Source organism: Perognathus longimembris, chromosome 7 (genome assembly GCF_023159225.1).
Source record: "Perognathus longimembris pacificus isolate PPM17 chromosome 7, ASM2315922v1, whole genome shotgun sequence".
Taxonomy (NCBI): Eukaryota; Metazoa; Chordata; class Mammalia; order Rodentia; family Heteromyidae; genus Perognathus; species Perognathus longimembris.
Window position 1 is genome coordinate 12,562,643 of NC_063167.1, and position 18,006 is coordinate 12,580,648.

Sequence of the window (18,006 nt, forward strand, 5' to 3'; positions counted from 1 at the left end):
TGAGCCACTAGTACCTAGCAAGCTTTTGTTGGTTGTGAGCTTGAACTCAGGGCTTGCACACTGTCTCAGCCTCCTGAGCAACTAGGATTACAGGTGTGAGCCACTAGTGCCTGGCAAGCCACTGTTTAAATCCTACCAAATGGCTTATTTTAATTTTAAGGATACTTTCTGTTTCTTCAGTTTCTAATTATCTTGGGAATATCAACATAAAAAGTTGACATGTCTAAAACCAAGAGTATTTCACATGTAAAATGACTCCATATTAATTTATCTTTAAAGAAAACCAATTCTAAAAGTTCTTTGGATTGTGAAATCAAAATACTTACCAAACTATAGAATTCCTACCCAAATTAAAAAACTAAGCTTATTGACGTTATCCGAAGTGGAACCTGATAGTACTGACTTGCAGACTCAAGAAGAGTTCAGTTGAGCCAGGAATACTCACACTTGTCACCTAAGGTACTTGGTAAAGCAAGACATCAGGAAGATTACAGTTGTCAGGCTAGACATAAAGTTAACCAGATGCCAATGCAACCAAAAAGCTCCTTATGGTAATAAGCACCATTAATATGAGCCAAAGGGAGTGAGGGCCAGGAGGAATGTGGTTTATGTGGTAGAGTATCAAGCCTAGCAAGCTGCAAGGCCCTGGCAATAGAAAAAGTATTTTTTTAAATAAAGGAATTAGAGGTGTAGTTCAAGTAGCAAATGCCAACCATGAGCAAAACACCAAGTGAGAGTGTGAAGTCCTGGATTCAAGCCCTAGGATTGGCACCAATTAAAAAAGTAAGTCACAAGTTTGGAGATGAATGAGAATAATGAAAAGGGGGGACTCTCATCAAGAAGCAATGGACAGGGCTGGGGATATGGCCTAGTGGCAAGAGAGCTTGCCTCGTATACATGAAGCCCTGGGTTCAATTCCCCAACACCACATATATAGAAAACGGCCAGAAGTGGCGCTGTGTCTCAAGTGGCAGAGTGCTGGCCTTGAGCAAAAGGCAGCCAGGGACAGTGCTCAGGCCCTGAGTCCAAGGCCCAGGACTGGCCAAAAAAAAAAAAAAAAAAAGCAATGGACATTGACAGGCATGTTAAACTGTATAACCGTTTGAAGATTAAAACACTAAAAATAAACTAAATCCCCGATATTAATATCAGAGAGCTCAGAAAAACTTACTGTGGTGTGTGTGTGTGTGTGCTCGTGCATGCAAGCGCACACTTGCATGCATGCATGTGCTGGTCCCCGTGCTTGAATTCAGAGCCTGGACTCTGTCCCTTAGCTATTTTGCTTAAGGCTTGAGTCACTTGAGCCACAGCTCTACTTCTTTTTGGTAGTTGATTGAAGAAGAATCTCATAGACTTTCCTCCCAGGCTGGCTTTGAACCAGAAGCCTCAGGTCTTAAATCTCCTGAGTAGCTAGAATTACGGGCATAAGCCATCGGCACCTGACTCTCAGGAAAACATTTCTTGCTTTAATTATGCCTGATTCCCCTTAATTCTCAAATTAAATCATTTCTTTTACCCTTCCCCCACTTCTTGTGCAGAGATTTTTCTAGCTTCCTCTCTTAAGAGTATTTGGCTTGACCCTGGAATATAGTTTAGCCCTGTCTCTAAAACCCAGACTAAATTTTTTTTAAGTGTAGTCGCCATAAAGCATCAGTGTCCATATTCTTTCCAACCTTCTTACAACATTTCCACAATATTCCTAAACCTAGGGAAAAAAAACAAACCTTGAATTTTATTTCCTTTTCAAATCTAAAGGATCCACTTCATATAGCCACCTATAAGTTTCCATGCAAAGACCTCAAAAATTAATGGCCTTTGTGTCCTCTAAACAGGAAAGACTATAATTTAAGAAACAGAGTCTCATATTAAATCATTCAATGAAGCATTCAGTTAAGCAATATTCTTTTAGCCAGTAATATAAGTCCTAAATATGATACTACAGGTAAAGATTTGTTACATTTCTCTCATTTTCTTCCTACATTACAATGTTGCCTTGCAATAATAACACAACAGCTATGACTTAATGACTTGCTTACTTTGTACCTTAATGCTGTACTTTTTAATAGAGAGGGTGTTAACCCTATTTTATTTATAATTTATGTATGAGGCTCCAATAGACTTGTTTAATTATAACTGCTCACAGAGCAGAACTGTTAAATATAAATCCAGGACCTGTCAGATCAAAAACTAGGTTCTTAGCTGGGCACAGGTGGCTCACATCTGTAATCCTAGCTAATCAGGAGGCTGAGACCTAAGGATTGCAGTTCAAAGCCAGCCTGGGCAGGAAAGTCCATGAGACTCTTGTTACCAAGTAACCACCAGAAAGCTGGAAGCAGAGCTGTGGCTCAAAGGGGTAGAGCACTAGCCTTGAGCAGAAAATTTTAGGGATAGCACCCAGACCCCGAGTTCAAGCCCCATGATTGGGGAGGGGGGGGGATGGGGAGAGGTTCTTTCTACTACACTAAGAGAGAATACCAATAGAAGGTGTTTTTGTTGCTGTAATGGATACTGTAAGTACCTGTTACATCTATACCATCATTTCTAGTAGATTCCTCCTAAGTAGCACAGTATTGCAAATATTTTTTAAATTTTAATTTCTATAATAAATTCATTTAAAACATTAAACTTAAATAAGGTATCTATTTTCTATTATCCTAAGGATAAAGTTATATATAGGAAATGAGTATACATTGCTGATAATCAATTTGTTATTAGACTTAAATTAGTAAGTGAGATTAACAGTGGTTTTAGAGAACTAAGGCTATTTGCATACACATCAATACAAGTTATTTTGGAATGTTAACAGAAAACTCTTAGAATGCTGCCTGCTCTACTCAGTTAACCTTAGTGCTTGGGATCCCAAAATCAATAAGGGCTTAATATAGCTGAAACTTTCTGAAGTTGTCTAAATTTAATGCAATATTTTTGGGGAGGATAAAACCACCATATTTTAAATTGAGCTATAAACGGAAGTGTAGGGATTATTAATAACAAAACGCAGGAAAAATACACAGGCAAAAAGAACTGAATTCTAGGTATAAGCCAGAAATTACTCTTGACCAGGAGACGGATGGCCCAACAGGATGGCAGCATTCTAAGAGTCAGCAGCTACTACAGCCCCATCTACTATTAAAGGTAAGAGTGAAGGGGCAGGAGTACAGTACCTGGTGATGGGCAGGTCGAGGCCCCGCTGCAAACTGAGAAAAGGAGGGAAAACAAACACAAAAGGAAAGGCACAAAGAGTCAGAAACACCACAACAAAAACCAAAATGTCACACAATATGTCAAAAGAAAAAAAAACCCAAAAGAAAATAAAAACACAAAACAATCAAAGCTTTGCTGCAGGACAGTGACAGACAGGTACTAAGATTCAACAGGTTAACATTACTACTGAGGTACTTTGTTGTTTATCAACTGGCAGAAAAGCAGCTGAGCCTTTAGGCACGTAGGGCGCCTATCTCTAATAAGATATTCGTGTAAGTAAATAAAACCCTAAAATAAGGCAAAAGAAAGTTCAAAACACTAAGTTGTTACACTAAGACAAGTATGAAAATTGAGTATGCTGTATGTAACTGATACAGCTGGAGGACATGAAAAATACTTTTACATACAAGAAATAGCCAGGACATACTTATGTCTAGCAGGAAACAAAGAATGTAACATGACAGACTGCGAATTTTCTTAAGTCAAACAGGACTATCTTAGACATAAGTGTGAAGTTTTAATATCTATCTTACTGCCTGTGTGTATGCATATGCCTATGTGCAATTAGCTAGTAAAGTTTAATACCAGGCACATCAAAGCAAACCACTAATAAAGAGCACCAGTCTCCAACATGATTAACCAAAATGATATTATTATAGGCATGAGAAGGAAAAAAAAAAAAAAAAAGAAGCCAGTTCTCAACTTCTAGTCATAAAACCCTTGCTGATGCTAGAAATAAAAGCAAAAGGAAAGTAACTCCTCAGCTAAATCAGAGTTCTCTGAGGTTGGTAATACAATGCTTCTGCTCACTAAGAATGAAGAAAATGCCTTCTCATTTATGATTTTTTTTTTTTTTTTTTTTTTTTTTTTGGCCAGTCCTGGGCCTTGGACTCAGGGCCTGAGCACTGTCCCTGGCTTCTTCCCGCTCAAGGCTAGCACTCTGCCACTTGAGCCACAGCGCCGCTTCTGGCCATTTTCTGTATATGTGGTGCTGGGGAATCGAACCTAGGGCCTCGTGTATCCGAGGCAGGCACTCTTGCCACTAGGCTATATCCCCAGCCCTCATTTATGAATTTTTTTAACATCAAAGTTCTAGGGCAGAAAAACATCAGGACACATAGGACCATATACTAGCTGTTCATATATATTAACTATTATGTTACCAACACTGTTTTAATAATGAAAACCATGTAAGGTTTTCATTTAACATATTAAGGAGCTAAAATATGTATCTTCAGTTTTACTTCCTATACAGTCCCACATTCCTTCTATAGCCTCACCACTAAAGATGAGTTAAGACTGATGAGTAACTTCAAAAACAATACTTCATGCTCAGCATTTAACGTATGTGCAAAATGAATTTGCAGGAGATTAAGAATAATTTTCCCAATGGCCTTACTTTATACTAAAAGTTTTCAACAAACTGCAGTAGCGCACAAGACAGTATGTAAGAGACCTATATAGAAGACATCTGTCAAGAATCCATCTTCAAAGCTAAAGGGCGACCAGTTGCTTTTAAATAATAATAAGTACCTTGATGACCTCTGTGTGCTTATGGTGCATCAGGTTTGCCATCATCTTGGGTAACCACGTTAACATGGTTTTTCAAAATGATGACTAAGAGCAGTGATGGTTCTCATAGAAAATTTTCTCTTAAAAAAAAACTGAGATCTTACATTTTCAATTTTCCAGTTGTGAGAAAAAAAACATTGTTATCTCTACTATGGAAATCAAGTTTCAAGATTTGGTAATAACCACCCATGTGGTATGAAAGGAAGGGTGGTAAGAAAGGGAGAAATTAGTTCATGACACTTTTGCGGAAAATGGGAGAGAAAGGCTATGTCAAAAATTAACCTGAGTACAGCAGTACCTGTCTTATCACTGTTCCACAGAAAGGTCCCATTTCCACAGCTCTGATACAAAAATTAAAACTTTATATATTTGGAATGCTCCATCAAAAGGTAACTTTTCATGAACAAGAGGGCTATCATATAAAGCTATACATGTATGTAAAAAACAGAAAGGAAAAGTTAGTGGGAAAGTACTCTTGGGGAAAATACCCTAGTCTATTTTGCACTAGTCACCATTGGCTATTGAATTTTTTCATTTGGAATGATAGCAATCTTAATCCTGTGGGTAGCTGTAAGCAACAGAACAAACTGTAGTCGCTGCTGGCTCATAATGAATATAGAAAATCATTTATCTTTGTTTTCTTTTTTTAAAAAGGCAAGTCTTTAAAATGCTAAGGACTATAGATATAAAAAAAAGCAGCCTTGTATGAACTTGGGTCCAATATTAATGCCACCCACCCACTCTCTCACTCACCCTTCTGTACATAGTTGGTATCTGAGCATGGCCAACTTAACACTGATGTAACTTTGGCACTTAGCACCACAAAATATAAAAATAACCAATAACCAGTAACAGGTTACTGCAAAAGCCTAACTGTCCCCCTCTCCCAATTGAGCTTTCAATAGCTTCTCTCTTTTTCACAAGCCATTTAAAATTAAGTTCTTTCAAGAGTTGCGAAACAATAAGAAAATGGAACAGATAGGTAGCTTATTTGGCATGTTTTATCAGCAAGTTTTTTTTATTTTTTAACAAGATTTTTCTACACTGTGAACTTAAGAAGATATTAAGTATCAAAGAGAATACAGGCACAAAGAAAATCTGAAGGAGGGAGGGGTCATTTGAAGCCACTTGGATTGCAAAGGCAGCTGTCCAGGGAAGAATAGGAAAGCCTAAACTGTGCAATTGCCAATGGCCCATTAATGCAGAAATAGAATGGAGTAAGCTTTAGCTGATCTACAAAGCCACAGGAATGGACCCTTCCTTAGTACAACGCTTTACCTCTCCCCACCATTTTGGACAGCTATGGGATGGATGAGACTAGACCATGGCAACCTAGGATGTCTAATCCTGCCAAGCTTCTTATCCCAACTTCACCCTCCCAGTACCAGCACAAATGAAATAAAGAATATCAGACCCAAAACAATAAGCAAGAGTAGACTGCGGTCTGCTACACTTGCATTTGTTTTGAGGTATGTAATGAAATGCTAAATGTATAGTTTTTAGTAATGCAGGTGGTAATGGTCACTAGCAGAGCAGATGGCAAAAATGCATAAAGGATAGTATCTGAAGAGTTTATGACCACAGAAAAAAAATGGCTGACAACTACATACAATTCCCCCTTGATATTCAATTATAAAATAGAAAGGGGGAGAAAGAAGCCTAGAAATTTATCTTTCAAATTCAAATTTTTCTGAAAGGGATATCCCAACTTCAGGTTTAAAGTAAGAAAAACCTAAACCCCAAATTATTCCTATCTAATTCCCAATAGAGAAGACCCACCCAATTGTTGTTCTTTTCCCCTCTATGTCTGGCAAAAACTGCCATGTAGGTTAGACTTTTAGAGAAGAAGCAATCAATGCATTTCATCAGCCAATAAGTGGATGTGGTCAAAAATAATGAGTGCCAGAGGCACCACTGCCTGCAAGAAGTACAGTTTGTTATATTGCTTACAATGCAGTATTTTATCCAGCCTCTTCCAGCCAAGGACCTGTAAACGGGAGTCTGTTCCAAAACCTTCCTCCTCTTCCAGTTGTCTGTGCAATGTATTGGCACTGTTCTGCTGGGCTGTCAAAAAAACTGGTTTAGAGATGCAGCTCTTCAGTCAGGTTTTGCGCCAGTTCTAACCATGTAAATTTAAGTCTTGTTTTTTTGCCCAATAATTAAAAGGAGGGGAGTGGGGAAGATAAGAAGGCCATAGAATTTTTTGCAGTAAGAGCTTACCATGTTTCAGATTTAATGAATCTGACCTATCTAAACTGACCAGCTAAGAGCTCAGACCAGACCCGTTCCAAATAGTCTAGTGTCCACATCCCCAAACCATTCTCAGAACAAAACTTGCATCAGACATTGTGTTGACCATTTCAGCCAAAAAGGAGACAAGCAAACAGGCAACTTGGGACTAAAGTCCCTTGTCTTTGACATGGTTCCTTCCCCCCTATGAAGAGAACCAGGATCTAAGAACAAGTATTAGAGAAGAGGGTAACAAGGAAAAGGAAGACAAGAAGAGGATAAGAAAGATAGTACATTTTTTCTTTCAATTTATTGTCTCCTAGATTTTTGAGCAAGTCTCTGGTATATTGCAACAACTCAAAATTCATGCATAAAACCAAATGAACAGGAACTAATGCAGTGAAATAGTCCTGTATGCTAGGCAAAAATAAATAGGTAAAGTTGGGGACAAAACGAAGATGCCTGTATTCGGAAGAATACACAGACCTAAGGACAAAGAGGGATGTGAGATACAATGAGAGATGTTACAGAAGCACCTCTAGCCAAAGCTAATCATGCAGGGTAGGAAACGACGGTCAAAGGATGGAAGCTGAAGCAAGTATACACTCGTGAAACAGACCAGTGATCTTGAGTACATTCTCAGTACTTATTGCAGTCCACATGAAGGATGAACGAAGAAGATGAGAGCATTTACATTTGTACAAGAATTTAGTTCCCATTTGAAAAAAATAATACACCTTTAGCATGTATCATGCATTTAAACACACTATCAAATGTTTAGACTGACCTAGTGACACTGTCAAAAAATACTACTTCCCAAACTGCTGGAATTTGAGAATTTAAAATAATTAAAACTTGGTTTGCTTTTTAAAATCACTGTTTTAACTCTTTTTGAATTTTAAACAGTATTAAGACACATCAAACACATTAACAGCTGGAATGAAGTAAATCTGAATACAACCAGACATTTAAAAATAAAAATCATGCCTCAGAAATGTAAAAAAGCAAAATCTCTGCCTTTCTTCTTTCTCAATAAGTTTAAGTTAATAAGTTATTAAATTATTCCTTTGTGTAAGATCTGACAATGTAATGCTAACCAATAGTAATAATAAGAATATCATCTTTAAGGCAAAGTTCCAAAGTTCACAAAAAATATCTCAATTTCCCAAAAGAACTAAGGTGGAGAATATTTTCTAGAACAAACATGTGCTTACTTACCGGAGAACGGGTCTGAGGTTGTGAATTCATTGTTTGAGGGGCTTGAGGGTATACCAATGTGGTTGGACCTGCATTCTGTCCAGAGGGATAAGGGGTCTGTCAAAGAATAGTAAGAATATTCTGTTTTAAAAATTTATAGCATGGTGAGACAAATACAAGATATTGAAGAAAAAAAGGGCTGACAGAAGTGGCTATACTTGTTACTATTAAAACAGTAACTCTACCTAACTCTCCAGCAATTTAGGCATTCACAACCCAAAAACTAGACACAATTATCTGAAACCATGAGTGCAAGGAGGAACAACTTCAAATAAATGTACCTGCTAGCAAGGGCAGCTAAATAAACAGAAGCAGAAATGGATGCTCCACGACAAGATTCCATTCCCTCTTGTAATCACAGAAGCCAGGATAACCCCACACCTTGAACATGCAAGTAAGGTAAGTACTCTATATCCTTATTAAGCATACTATATCCTTACTAAGCATATTAAGACCCTGAATGCATAATCATCCTGAGAAGCAAAATGACCACTACTGAGAGGGTAAATAGGAAGGACACAGAGGATCAAATACAAAGATCCCTCACCTTCTCAAAAGTGCAGGAATATGACTTCCCACATCAGAACAGCCATTGAACACCAAACCATTTCAGGAGGGCCACAAGAGGAGACTTCAATTCTTTACCACCTCGTTACATCATTCTATAAAACTCTCAAGCCCATCCCAAACAACTGTGATGCAGATCCTTTTCTGAACTGCCTAGTTCATATAACAAAATTCCTACTGACTGCACCAACTAAAAAATACTAAGTCAGGGGGTGGGAATATGGCCTAGTGGCAAGAGTGCTTGCCTCGTATATATGAAGCCCTGGGTTTGATTCCCTAACACCACATATATAGAAAAGGCCAGAAGAGGCACTGTGGCTCAAGTGGTAGAGTGCTAGCCTTGAGCAAAAAGAAGCCAGGAACAGTGTTCAGGCCCTGAGTCCAATGCCCAGGACTGGCCAAAAGAAAAAAAAAAAAACTGTTAAAGTTTTTAATGGGATTTCTGATTTATTTTTTTAACAGTGCACCAGTGTCACGCCTGTAATCCTAACTAATCAGGAGACTGAGATCCGAGGACTGCAGTTTGAAACCAACCCAATCAGAAATGTCTGTGAAACTCTCATATCCAATTAACTACCAAAAATCTGGAAGTGAAGCTGTGGAGTAAGTGGTAGAGCACTAGCCTTGAACAGAAAAGCTCAGAGCATCCAGTCCCTGAATTCAAGCCCCAGAACTGGCACAAACTTTTATATATATATATATAGTAACAATATAATAATAAAAAACAAATGTCATGTTTGATTAACATTTTTCTACATGGATATTTTCACACGCATATATATATATATACACCCAAGTATTGTAAACAATACAATTCAATGAACCAACAGACTGATCTAATACTCTCACTCAGTTAAGAAATATTGTAAACAGAATGCTGGCATTTATTTCTTCTTAATAAATCCAGTTACCTTTTTCTCTTTTGAAATAATTAGAGGCTCATGTTTATATGGTGCATATGCTGAATCTCAAAAACAAAAACATTCAAATGCCAAAAAGAGTATGCCATAATGACTCATTAATTGCTTCCCAGACAAATGAACAGGGTATAATCATTAAGTAAGCTTAGGATTCAGTGTTCTCTTATTTGAGGCCAAACAGAAAGATTAGATAAATCGCATAATAATATCATAGTAAGTCACATTGTACACTCTGAAGACTCAACTCCATTGCCTGATAATATAAACATTTAGTACAAGATGATTAAATCTAACTTAAAATATTACCATGATTTAAAACTAACAAAATGTAACAAATGACAGTTATTTTCATTTCAAACATGTATACAATATGATCTCACAAAGAAAAAAAATGCTCCTATACAAAATTTAGTAAATAAATCAGTTAGTGATGGTTATGACTCTCTACAACTGCATGTTTAGAATAAAAATTAAAATGATATGGCACAAATTCTTTTCTAGATAATAAGAAAGCTGTTTTCTGAGGGTTGGGAGTGTGTCTTAGTGGTAGACTGCTTACCGAGCATGCATGAGGCCCTGGTCTTCAATTCCTCAGTATCACATAAACAAAAAAATAAAAATAACTATTTTTAAAAGCTGAAGGGGCGGGCTGGGAATATGACCTTGTGGTAGAGTGCTTGCTTCACATACATGAAGCCCTGGGTTGATTCCTCAGCACCACATATATAGAAAAAGCCAGAAGTGGCACTGTGGCTCAAGTGGTAGAGTGCTAGCCTTGAGCAAAAAGAAGCCAGGGACAGTGCTCAGGCCCTGATTCAAGCCCCACGACTTGGGGGGGGGGGGGCAGGGGGCGGTGTATTGCTATTTTCTTTCCCTTATACTGATATCAAAGCTTTCATCTTCATATTAAAGATGGTATATTAGTACTAGGTGACTATATATTCAAAAATTTTAGGGAATACACAATAATGGATCACTATTATGATTTTTTTATCTTGTGATATTAAGGGTAATATGAAACCAAAACAAAAAATCAACAAGTTATATTTAGATTATCACTGAGATAGTTAAATCAACACAATGCCTGCTGTGTAATGTGACTCCCACAGAACTTAATCTGCCCAAAATACAAGGACATCATGCCAAATCAATCACATGAGAGATTCAGAAAACAGCCAAGTCACCCACTCATAACCCTGCATTTCCTATGTCTAGTAATTCAGTAGTAATGGATGCCTGACCACTATACTTGGCTTCTCCCATTCTTTCCATAAGTTACAGTTTACTAAAAAAAAAAAAAATATATATATATATATATATATATGTCCTAAATAACACCATCTAGTTTATGATAAAGTTCAATTTAGGCATCATAGGTTTCTTCCCCAACCATTAACACACTGAGGTCCTGAAAATACAATAATGAATGCAAATAAAAACAGAAGGCTAGCAAATGCCAACCCTACTAGGACCTCTCACTTCAGAAATAACAATCGCTCCAGCGAACTACTAGTGAATGTACTTACATAGAATTGTCATCATAGCTTGGACATAATTTAATATATTCCCTTGGTTTTCATTCTAACGCATCACGAATGCCAAGGTCAATGTTCTTGACTTAATATAAAAAAAGCTTCAAAGTAAAACTACTTTATATTATTTGTCCTTTGAGGATGCTAATTAGCAATGTTATCAGCGAAGGGGGAGGTACACAAAAACATTATACTCAAATTGGAATGAGATAAACACAAAAATGTAAGATATTTATAGTGATGGTTCATCAGTAGAGCACTTGAAAATTCAAGAATCTGATTTCAAAACCTGGTACCAACCCCCTTGTACTCCCCCTAAAAAAAGAGAAAAAAACAAAAACGATACTCATCAGTAATCCAACAAATCTGTATATTTTCATGTTTCACTTGTTTTCTGGTGTGGTACTGGTACCTGAATTCAGAACCTCCTGCTCTCGCTTAGCTGGTTCTCTGCCACTTAAGCCATATTTCCACGTCTGGCTTTTGCTGGTTAGAGATAGAGAGACTTTTCTGCCTGGGTTGGTTTTGAACTGTGGTCCTCAGATTTCAGCCTCTGAGTAGCTAGGATTATAGGCATACTGTAATGGTGCCTGGCTTTTGGTGGATTTTTTTAAGAGCACTGGAAGTCATAGAAATAAGGTTGAAGAAGATATGATTCCTTTGCAAATGAGATTCACAGATCACTGAATAATATTTTACATTATTGAACAATGTAAAAATATTATAGTCAAGACAATGTCAGAATGTACAAAAGAAATTGAATAATATTTCCTCTTAGAAGTTTTCCAGGTAGTTCTAACAGTTGATAGTTCACCAAAGGATGAATGATTAGCTTGCAGTTACCTATGAAAGTAGAGGCGCAACATCATGTATAGGCAAAACAGAACATAAAAAGGACAAAAACCTGAAAAAGGAAGGCATGTCTGCTGAAACATGAACAGGTCAGTAATGCCAAAGGAAAGAAGTGGATAGGGCAGAGTAGAAGAAGGTAAATTCAGAGAATGAGATTAAGTTCTTTAGTAAAGTTAAGTACCTAACGATATCTCAAATAAGATATTACCATGAAGGCATCAGGTAAGAATGGGCAGGGCAGTAATACCAGACACATTTAATGAGAAGCTACAACAGGAATCCCAGAAAAGACACTGATGTCACAATACCAGATAGAAAGCTATTCCAATATTCTAGGTACATGATAACAGGGCCAGATCTACAACAGGAAATCTGGAGAAAGAAGGAAGATTTAAGAGATAATTAGTACACTAAAAGAGAACTTTCTCAGCAACCACATATAGGAGTGAGAAGTAGACATCCTAAGGTGTGGCATGACTGGGTGCCAAGTTCCACTTCCCCCTCATCTCAGAGGCTATTACCATCAAGCCACATTCATAAATTTCCCTAAGGTATACCAAGTTTATCTTTCTATTTTGACCTTTCCAAATTTTTTTCTCTGTTTCAGCTTCAGAAATGGGTATGTATTTGTATTATGTCAGAACTTTTAACTGTTCAAATTGTAGAATAAGGGGCTGGGAATATGGCCTAGTGGCAAGAGTGCTCGCCTCATATACATGAAGCCCTGGGTTCAATTCCCCAGCACCACATATATAGAAGATGGCCAGAAGTGGCGCTGTGGCTCAAGGGGCAGAGTGCTAGCCTTGAGCAAAAAGAAGCCAGGGACAGTGCTTAGACCCTGAGTCCAAGGCCCAGGACTGGCCAAAAAAAAAAAAGAAAGAAAATTAAAAATCTACAAAAATAAGAACAAACAGTGCTGGCATCAAGACAGACAAACATAGCAATGAAACAGAATAAACTGTCCAGAAAGAAAAATCCAAATGTACTGTCAAATGGTTTTGAAAAGGGTACAAAGATCAACCGAGAAGGAAGAACTACATTTTCAACAACTGGTGCTGGGGGAAAACAGACGTGCACAAACAAAAGAGTAAAAGCAGGCGAGTGTAGGCAGGGCTCTGTAGCACTGTTTTGTTTGGCCAGTCCTGGGGCTTGGACTCAGGGCCTGAGCATTGTCCCTGGCTTCTTTTCAAGGCTAGTACTCTGCCACTTGAACCACAGCGACACTTCTGGTCTTTTCTATATATGTGGTGCTGAGGAATCGAACCTAGGGCTTTATGTATACAAGGCAAGCACTCTTGCCACTAGGCCATATTCTCAGCCCTGTAGCACTGTTTATACAAAAAGTCTAGGTACCCACGAACAGATAAAAATGTAATACAAGCTGGGCACTGGTGGCTCACGCCTGTAATCCTGGCTACTCAGGAGGCTGAGATCTAAGGATCACAGTTCAAAGCTAGCCCAGTCCTTGAGATTCTTATCTCCAACTAACCACAACTGGAAGTTTTACTGTGGTTCAAAGTAGTTGAGCACTAACCTTGAGTGAAAAGGGTCTGGTTTCCCCAGAATGTCTAAGAAAAAAAAAAAAAAAAAAACACAGTAAAAGCCTGCATAACATAACCCAGAAACTAACACTTGCACTTCTTTCCAAATCAATGGCAACAGAAAGATTGCTTCTGGAAGAAGCAAATAATAGATGTGCCTACTGGACAGAATTTTTCTGCTTCCTAGACAGTTAACACTATTGAATGACACACAGATCACCCTCACTGCATCATTTCCAGATGTGTCAAAGTCATTGCCTTAACATTCTGAGTGGGTTTTCTCAGATTTCAGCTTTGCCTAAAGTTCTGTGATTTTTTTTTAAGCAGAATTGCTAAAGAAATAAATTGTTCGAAATAATTTCAGTGAGAATCAAACAAAAGCTTTTAGTAGTATTGAGCACTTTTTTTTTTTTTTTGGTTGGTTGTGGGGGGGTTGTGTGTGAACTCTGGGCCTGGTTGCTGTCTCTGATCTCTTCAGCTCAAGGTTAGCACTCTACCACTTAAGCCACAGTGCCACTCTCAGTTTTCTGGTGGTTAACTGAAGCTGGCTGTGAACTGTGATCCTTGGATCTCAGCCTCCTGAGTAGCTAGAACTACAGGCATGAGCCACCGGTACCCAGCTTAGGTTCTAAATATTTAACAATACTAATTAATGCCTTCAGTAAGTCCTGGTTCTTAGTAATAGTGATTCAAATATTACAAACTGAGATAAAAAAGCTCAAGAAAGAAATCCTAGAAATATGATAGTGAAGCCATATTAGACATTTATTCCCTAGAATTAACTTTAAGGAAACAAGTATTCCACAAGTACTCTAACAAAGGAAATGCCACACACATTTATTGAGCACCCAGCATTTGCCAAGGTTTGGCTTCTGTTGTCTGACTCAATTTTTCTATTACTTTATGTAGATATTGTTATTTCTGCTTAACAAATGGCAAGACACTCACTTAACTTACTCAAGATCTCACAACCAGGTTTCTATTTTCTAAATGAAATTTCACTACCTATAATGCAATGTCTGTCCTGTGCCCCTCCACCCCCCACTCTGTCTTTCTGAGGCAAATTTTCATTATGTGGCCCAGGCTGACCTCAAATTTTCAATTCTCCTGCCTCGGCCTCCTGAGTGCTGGGTTTACAGTAGGAAGCACCATTGTGCCTTGCTCTATAATGTAGTCTATTGTTTACCAGAGTTTATAGTTTGGATGTAATGGTGGAGGGCTCCCTACCTCCAAGTGAATATACAAAGAATGTATAATCAATCTCCTTTTAGTTAGAATAACAAAAAGAAAATTTCTCTGCAATATTAATATAATTCAATCGCTCAACTGTACTCAAGGGTTCTTGAGTGCTACAGTAAAGAGGCTGTTAATTTCTAAATGGAATCTATTTTCAACATCAAGGACAATCCTAATAGAAAACTAAAAGGGCTGAGTTAAATATTATCTACAAGTACTACTCTTACTTAATTGTGGCTTTTGGAAATGTTTTGTTTTGTGCCAGTCCTGCGGCTTAAACTTGGAGCCTGGTGCTGTCTTTGAGCTTTTTTGCTCAAGGCTAGCACTCTACCACTTGAGGCACAACTCCACTTCTGGCTTTTTTTAAGTAATTAATTGGAAATAAGAGTCTCACCTATCACAGGCTTTCTTTCCTGGGCTGTCTAAATTCAATCCTCAGAGCTCAGCCTCCTAAGTGGCTAGGATTACATACAGGCATGAGCCACCACTGCCTGGCTGCTTTTGGAATTTTTTTTTTTTTTTTGGGGGGGGGGCCAGTCCTGGGCCTTGGACTCAGGGCCCGAGCACCGTCCCTGGCTTCTTCCCGCTCAAGGCTAGCACTCTGCCACTTGAGCCACAGCGCCGCTTCTGGCCGTTTTCTGTATATGTGGTGCTGGGGAATCGAACCTAGGGCCTCGTGTATCCGAGGCAGGCACTCTTGCCACTAGGCTATATCCCCAGCCCCTGCTTTTGGAATTTTTTAATGAATGTTTAAAGCAATCCAAACATCAAGATATAATGTTTTATTTCACATCAGGCTATCCAGCTACTCTTATTCTTTATTACATTCATTATTACAATGAATGAGTATTGGGCTGGGAATATGGCCTAGTGGCAAGAGTGCTTGCCTCATATACAAAAAAAAAGTGAATGATTATTATCCTAGAGAAACTTTTTGTGGTCCTAGTACTGGGGACCTAGGTGCTGTCCCTAAATTCTTCCCACTGAAAGCTAGTGCTCTACTACTTAAGCCACAGCTCCATTTCCAGTCTTTTGGAGGCTAATTGGAAAAAAGAGTCTCAAAGACTTTCCTGCCAAGCTGGCTTCAAACCGTGATCCTCAGATCTCAGCCTCCTGAGTAGCTGCAATCATAAATGTGAGCTACTGTTGCCCATGAAAAGAACTGTCATAAGAAAAGATGGCTCCTGTAATATTGTGAAATATATTCAGTAGCTAGGATTATAGGCATGAGACACTGGTGCCCAGCAAAATGTAACTGTTTTTGAAAAAAGTAATTTTACATCATACTTTGCAAACTGAAATAATAATAACTTAGTGCAAAGAAATGATGAACTTTAAATACTCTAACATTTCTTTAAATACCTTAACAGGAAAAATCAGTTACAGAAAGAGAGTATGTCCTGTGCCCAACTACTACACAGTGGCTCTGTTTTGTTGTTGTTTGCCAGTCCTGGGGCTTGAAATGAGGGTCTAGCACTGTCCCTGAGCTGCTTTCACTCAAGGCTAGCACTCTTACCACTTCGCACCATAGCACCACTTCCAGTTTTCTGGTGGTTTAGTAGAGATAGTCTCACAGACTTTCCTGCCTGGGCTGGCTTTGAACCAGCATTCTCAGATCTCTACCTCCTAAGTAGCTAGGATTACAGATGTAAAGGGATTAGCACCAGGCTCTGTAAATGTTTTGAATTAGACCAGAAAAATGCTCTAGTCAATTGCTACTGGCGTAAGTGCGTTACATGGTATCCCGACAGAAGACTTTTCAAGTTAGGAACTCAATTTTAATTATGTGACTATGGTAAGAGCCATAAAATAGATTAAATAATCTCTTTTTTTGTTGTTGTTTTGTTTTGTGCCAGTCCTGGGGCTGAACTCAGGGCCTGGATGCTATCCCTGAGTTTTTTTGCCCAAGGCTAGTCCTCTAACACTGAGCCACAGCTCTACTTCCAGCTTTTTATTGAGGAGGGGACATTAATGAGAGATAAGGGTCTCACAGACTTTCCTGTCAGGGCTGGCTTCAGATCTCAGCCTCCAGAGTAGCAAGGATTATAGGTATAAGCCACAGGTGCCCAGCCAAACCCCTGTCTTTCTTCAGGAAAAAAAAAAAAAAGAAAAAAGTTAAAGGCCTTAAATAAACTATTTTGTTCTTGCTGCTGTTGTTGTTGTTGTTAAGCTTGTACATATAAAATAAACTATCATTAAAGTTTACAATAGGTTAACAGTACCAGTCACAAAAGACTTCTCTGTTAACCCAAATACAACAATCATACTGCAGTCAAAAATAAATCTTTTTGGAAATTTTCACATAGAGCTAATTTTCAATCACTGAAGATTGAGAATTCACTATGGATCAGGTACTTCTACTCTTATGAAGCAATTTCTTTTGCTGCTTTAAAAAGTTTGAAGACCACTGTATTTGAGCTTTATATCCATAAAAATTGGATTGCATGGAAGCTGTTAGTCACTCAAATTGAAGGGATAATTATACAGTATCTGTCAAGCTATAATTTGGTTTTATCACCAAAATAAGTTAGTATATAAGATCAATACTGCAAGGAATACTTAAGAACAAACTAGGATGTAAGTGTATTACCTATAAAAAGTTAATTATACAACCTCAAGGGAAAAAGGGTGAAAACTGCAACAGTGGATGGAGCTCACTGGACACTGATGAAAGAAAACAATACAACTTGTGGGTGGAGATGGGAGGGAGGGATTGAGAGAGAGTTAGGGAACAGAAGACACTGTATGAAGGGAAATGTACTCATTACCTGACTCACATCATTGTAATCCCTCTGTGCATCACCTTTATAATAAAAAGCAAATAATTTTTAAAGTTAACCATTGCTCATAAGCTACTAGAGAGAAATGGCTTCTCAATCTGAAGACCTAAGTCTACAGCAAGCCCAGGCATACAAATCCATGAGACTCTTAGATTCAATTAACCAGCAAAAAGTCAGAAGTGAAGGTGTGACTCAATCGTAAGAGAGCCAACCTTGAATTCAAGCCCCAGATAGCATATCTGCCTCTTTCTTATTGAGTGGCAACATTATATGGAAGAAAGTAACACTGCACACAGGTACCACCATTTCTGTGCTC

General features: G+C 38.2%; 1 protein-coding gene across 12 annotated transcripts in view; it reads right to left on the minus strand.

Annotated features, from left to right (window-relative positions):
- The window catches only part of Eif4g3 (eukaryotic translation initiation factor 4 gamma 3), a 212,997-nt gene that overhangs the window by 143,203 nt on the left and 51,788 nt on the right, over positions 1–18,006 (minus strand). For 5 of the 12 annotated variants that reach the window (XM_048350397.1, XM_048350394.1, XM_048350396.1 and 2 more), the window contains exons 4-6: positions 8,224–8,319; positions 6,727–6,840; positions 3,165–3,197 (exon numbers count right to left, since the gene is read on the minus strand). The exons of 1 other annotated variant lie outside the window; for it this stretch is intronic. In XM_048350397.1, coding sequence (XP_048206354.1) covers positions 3,165–3,197; positions 6,727–6,840; positions 8,224–8,253 — 177 coding nt within the window. In that variant the 5' untranslated portion in view covers positions 8,254–8,319. The remainder of the gene's footprint in view (positions 1–3,164; positions 3,198–6,726; positions 6,841–8,223; positions 8,320–18,006) is intronic. 6 more of the 12 variants (XM_048350400.1, XM_048350399.1, XM_048350395.1 and 3 more) reach the window with 3 other exon arrangements.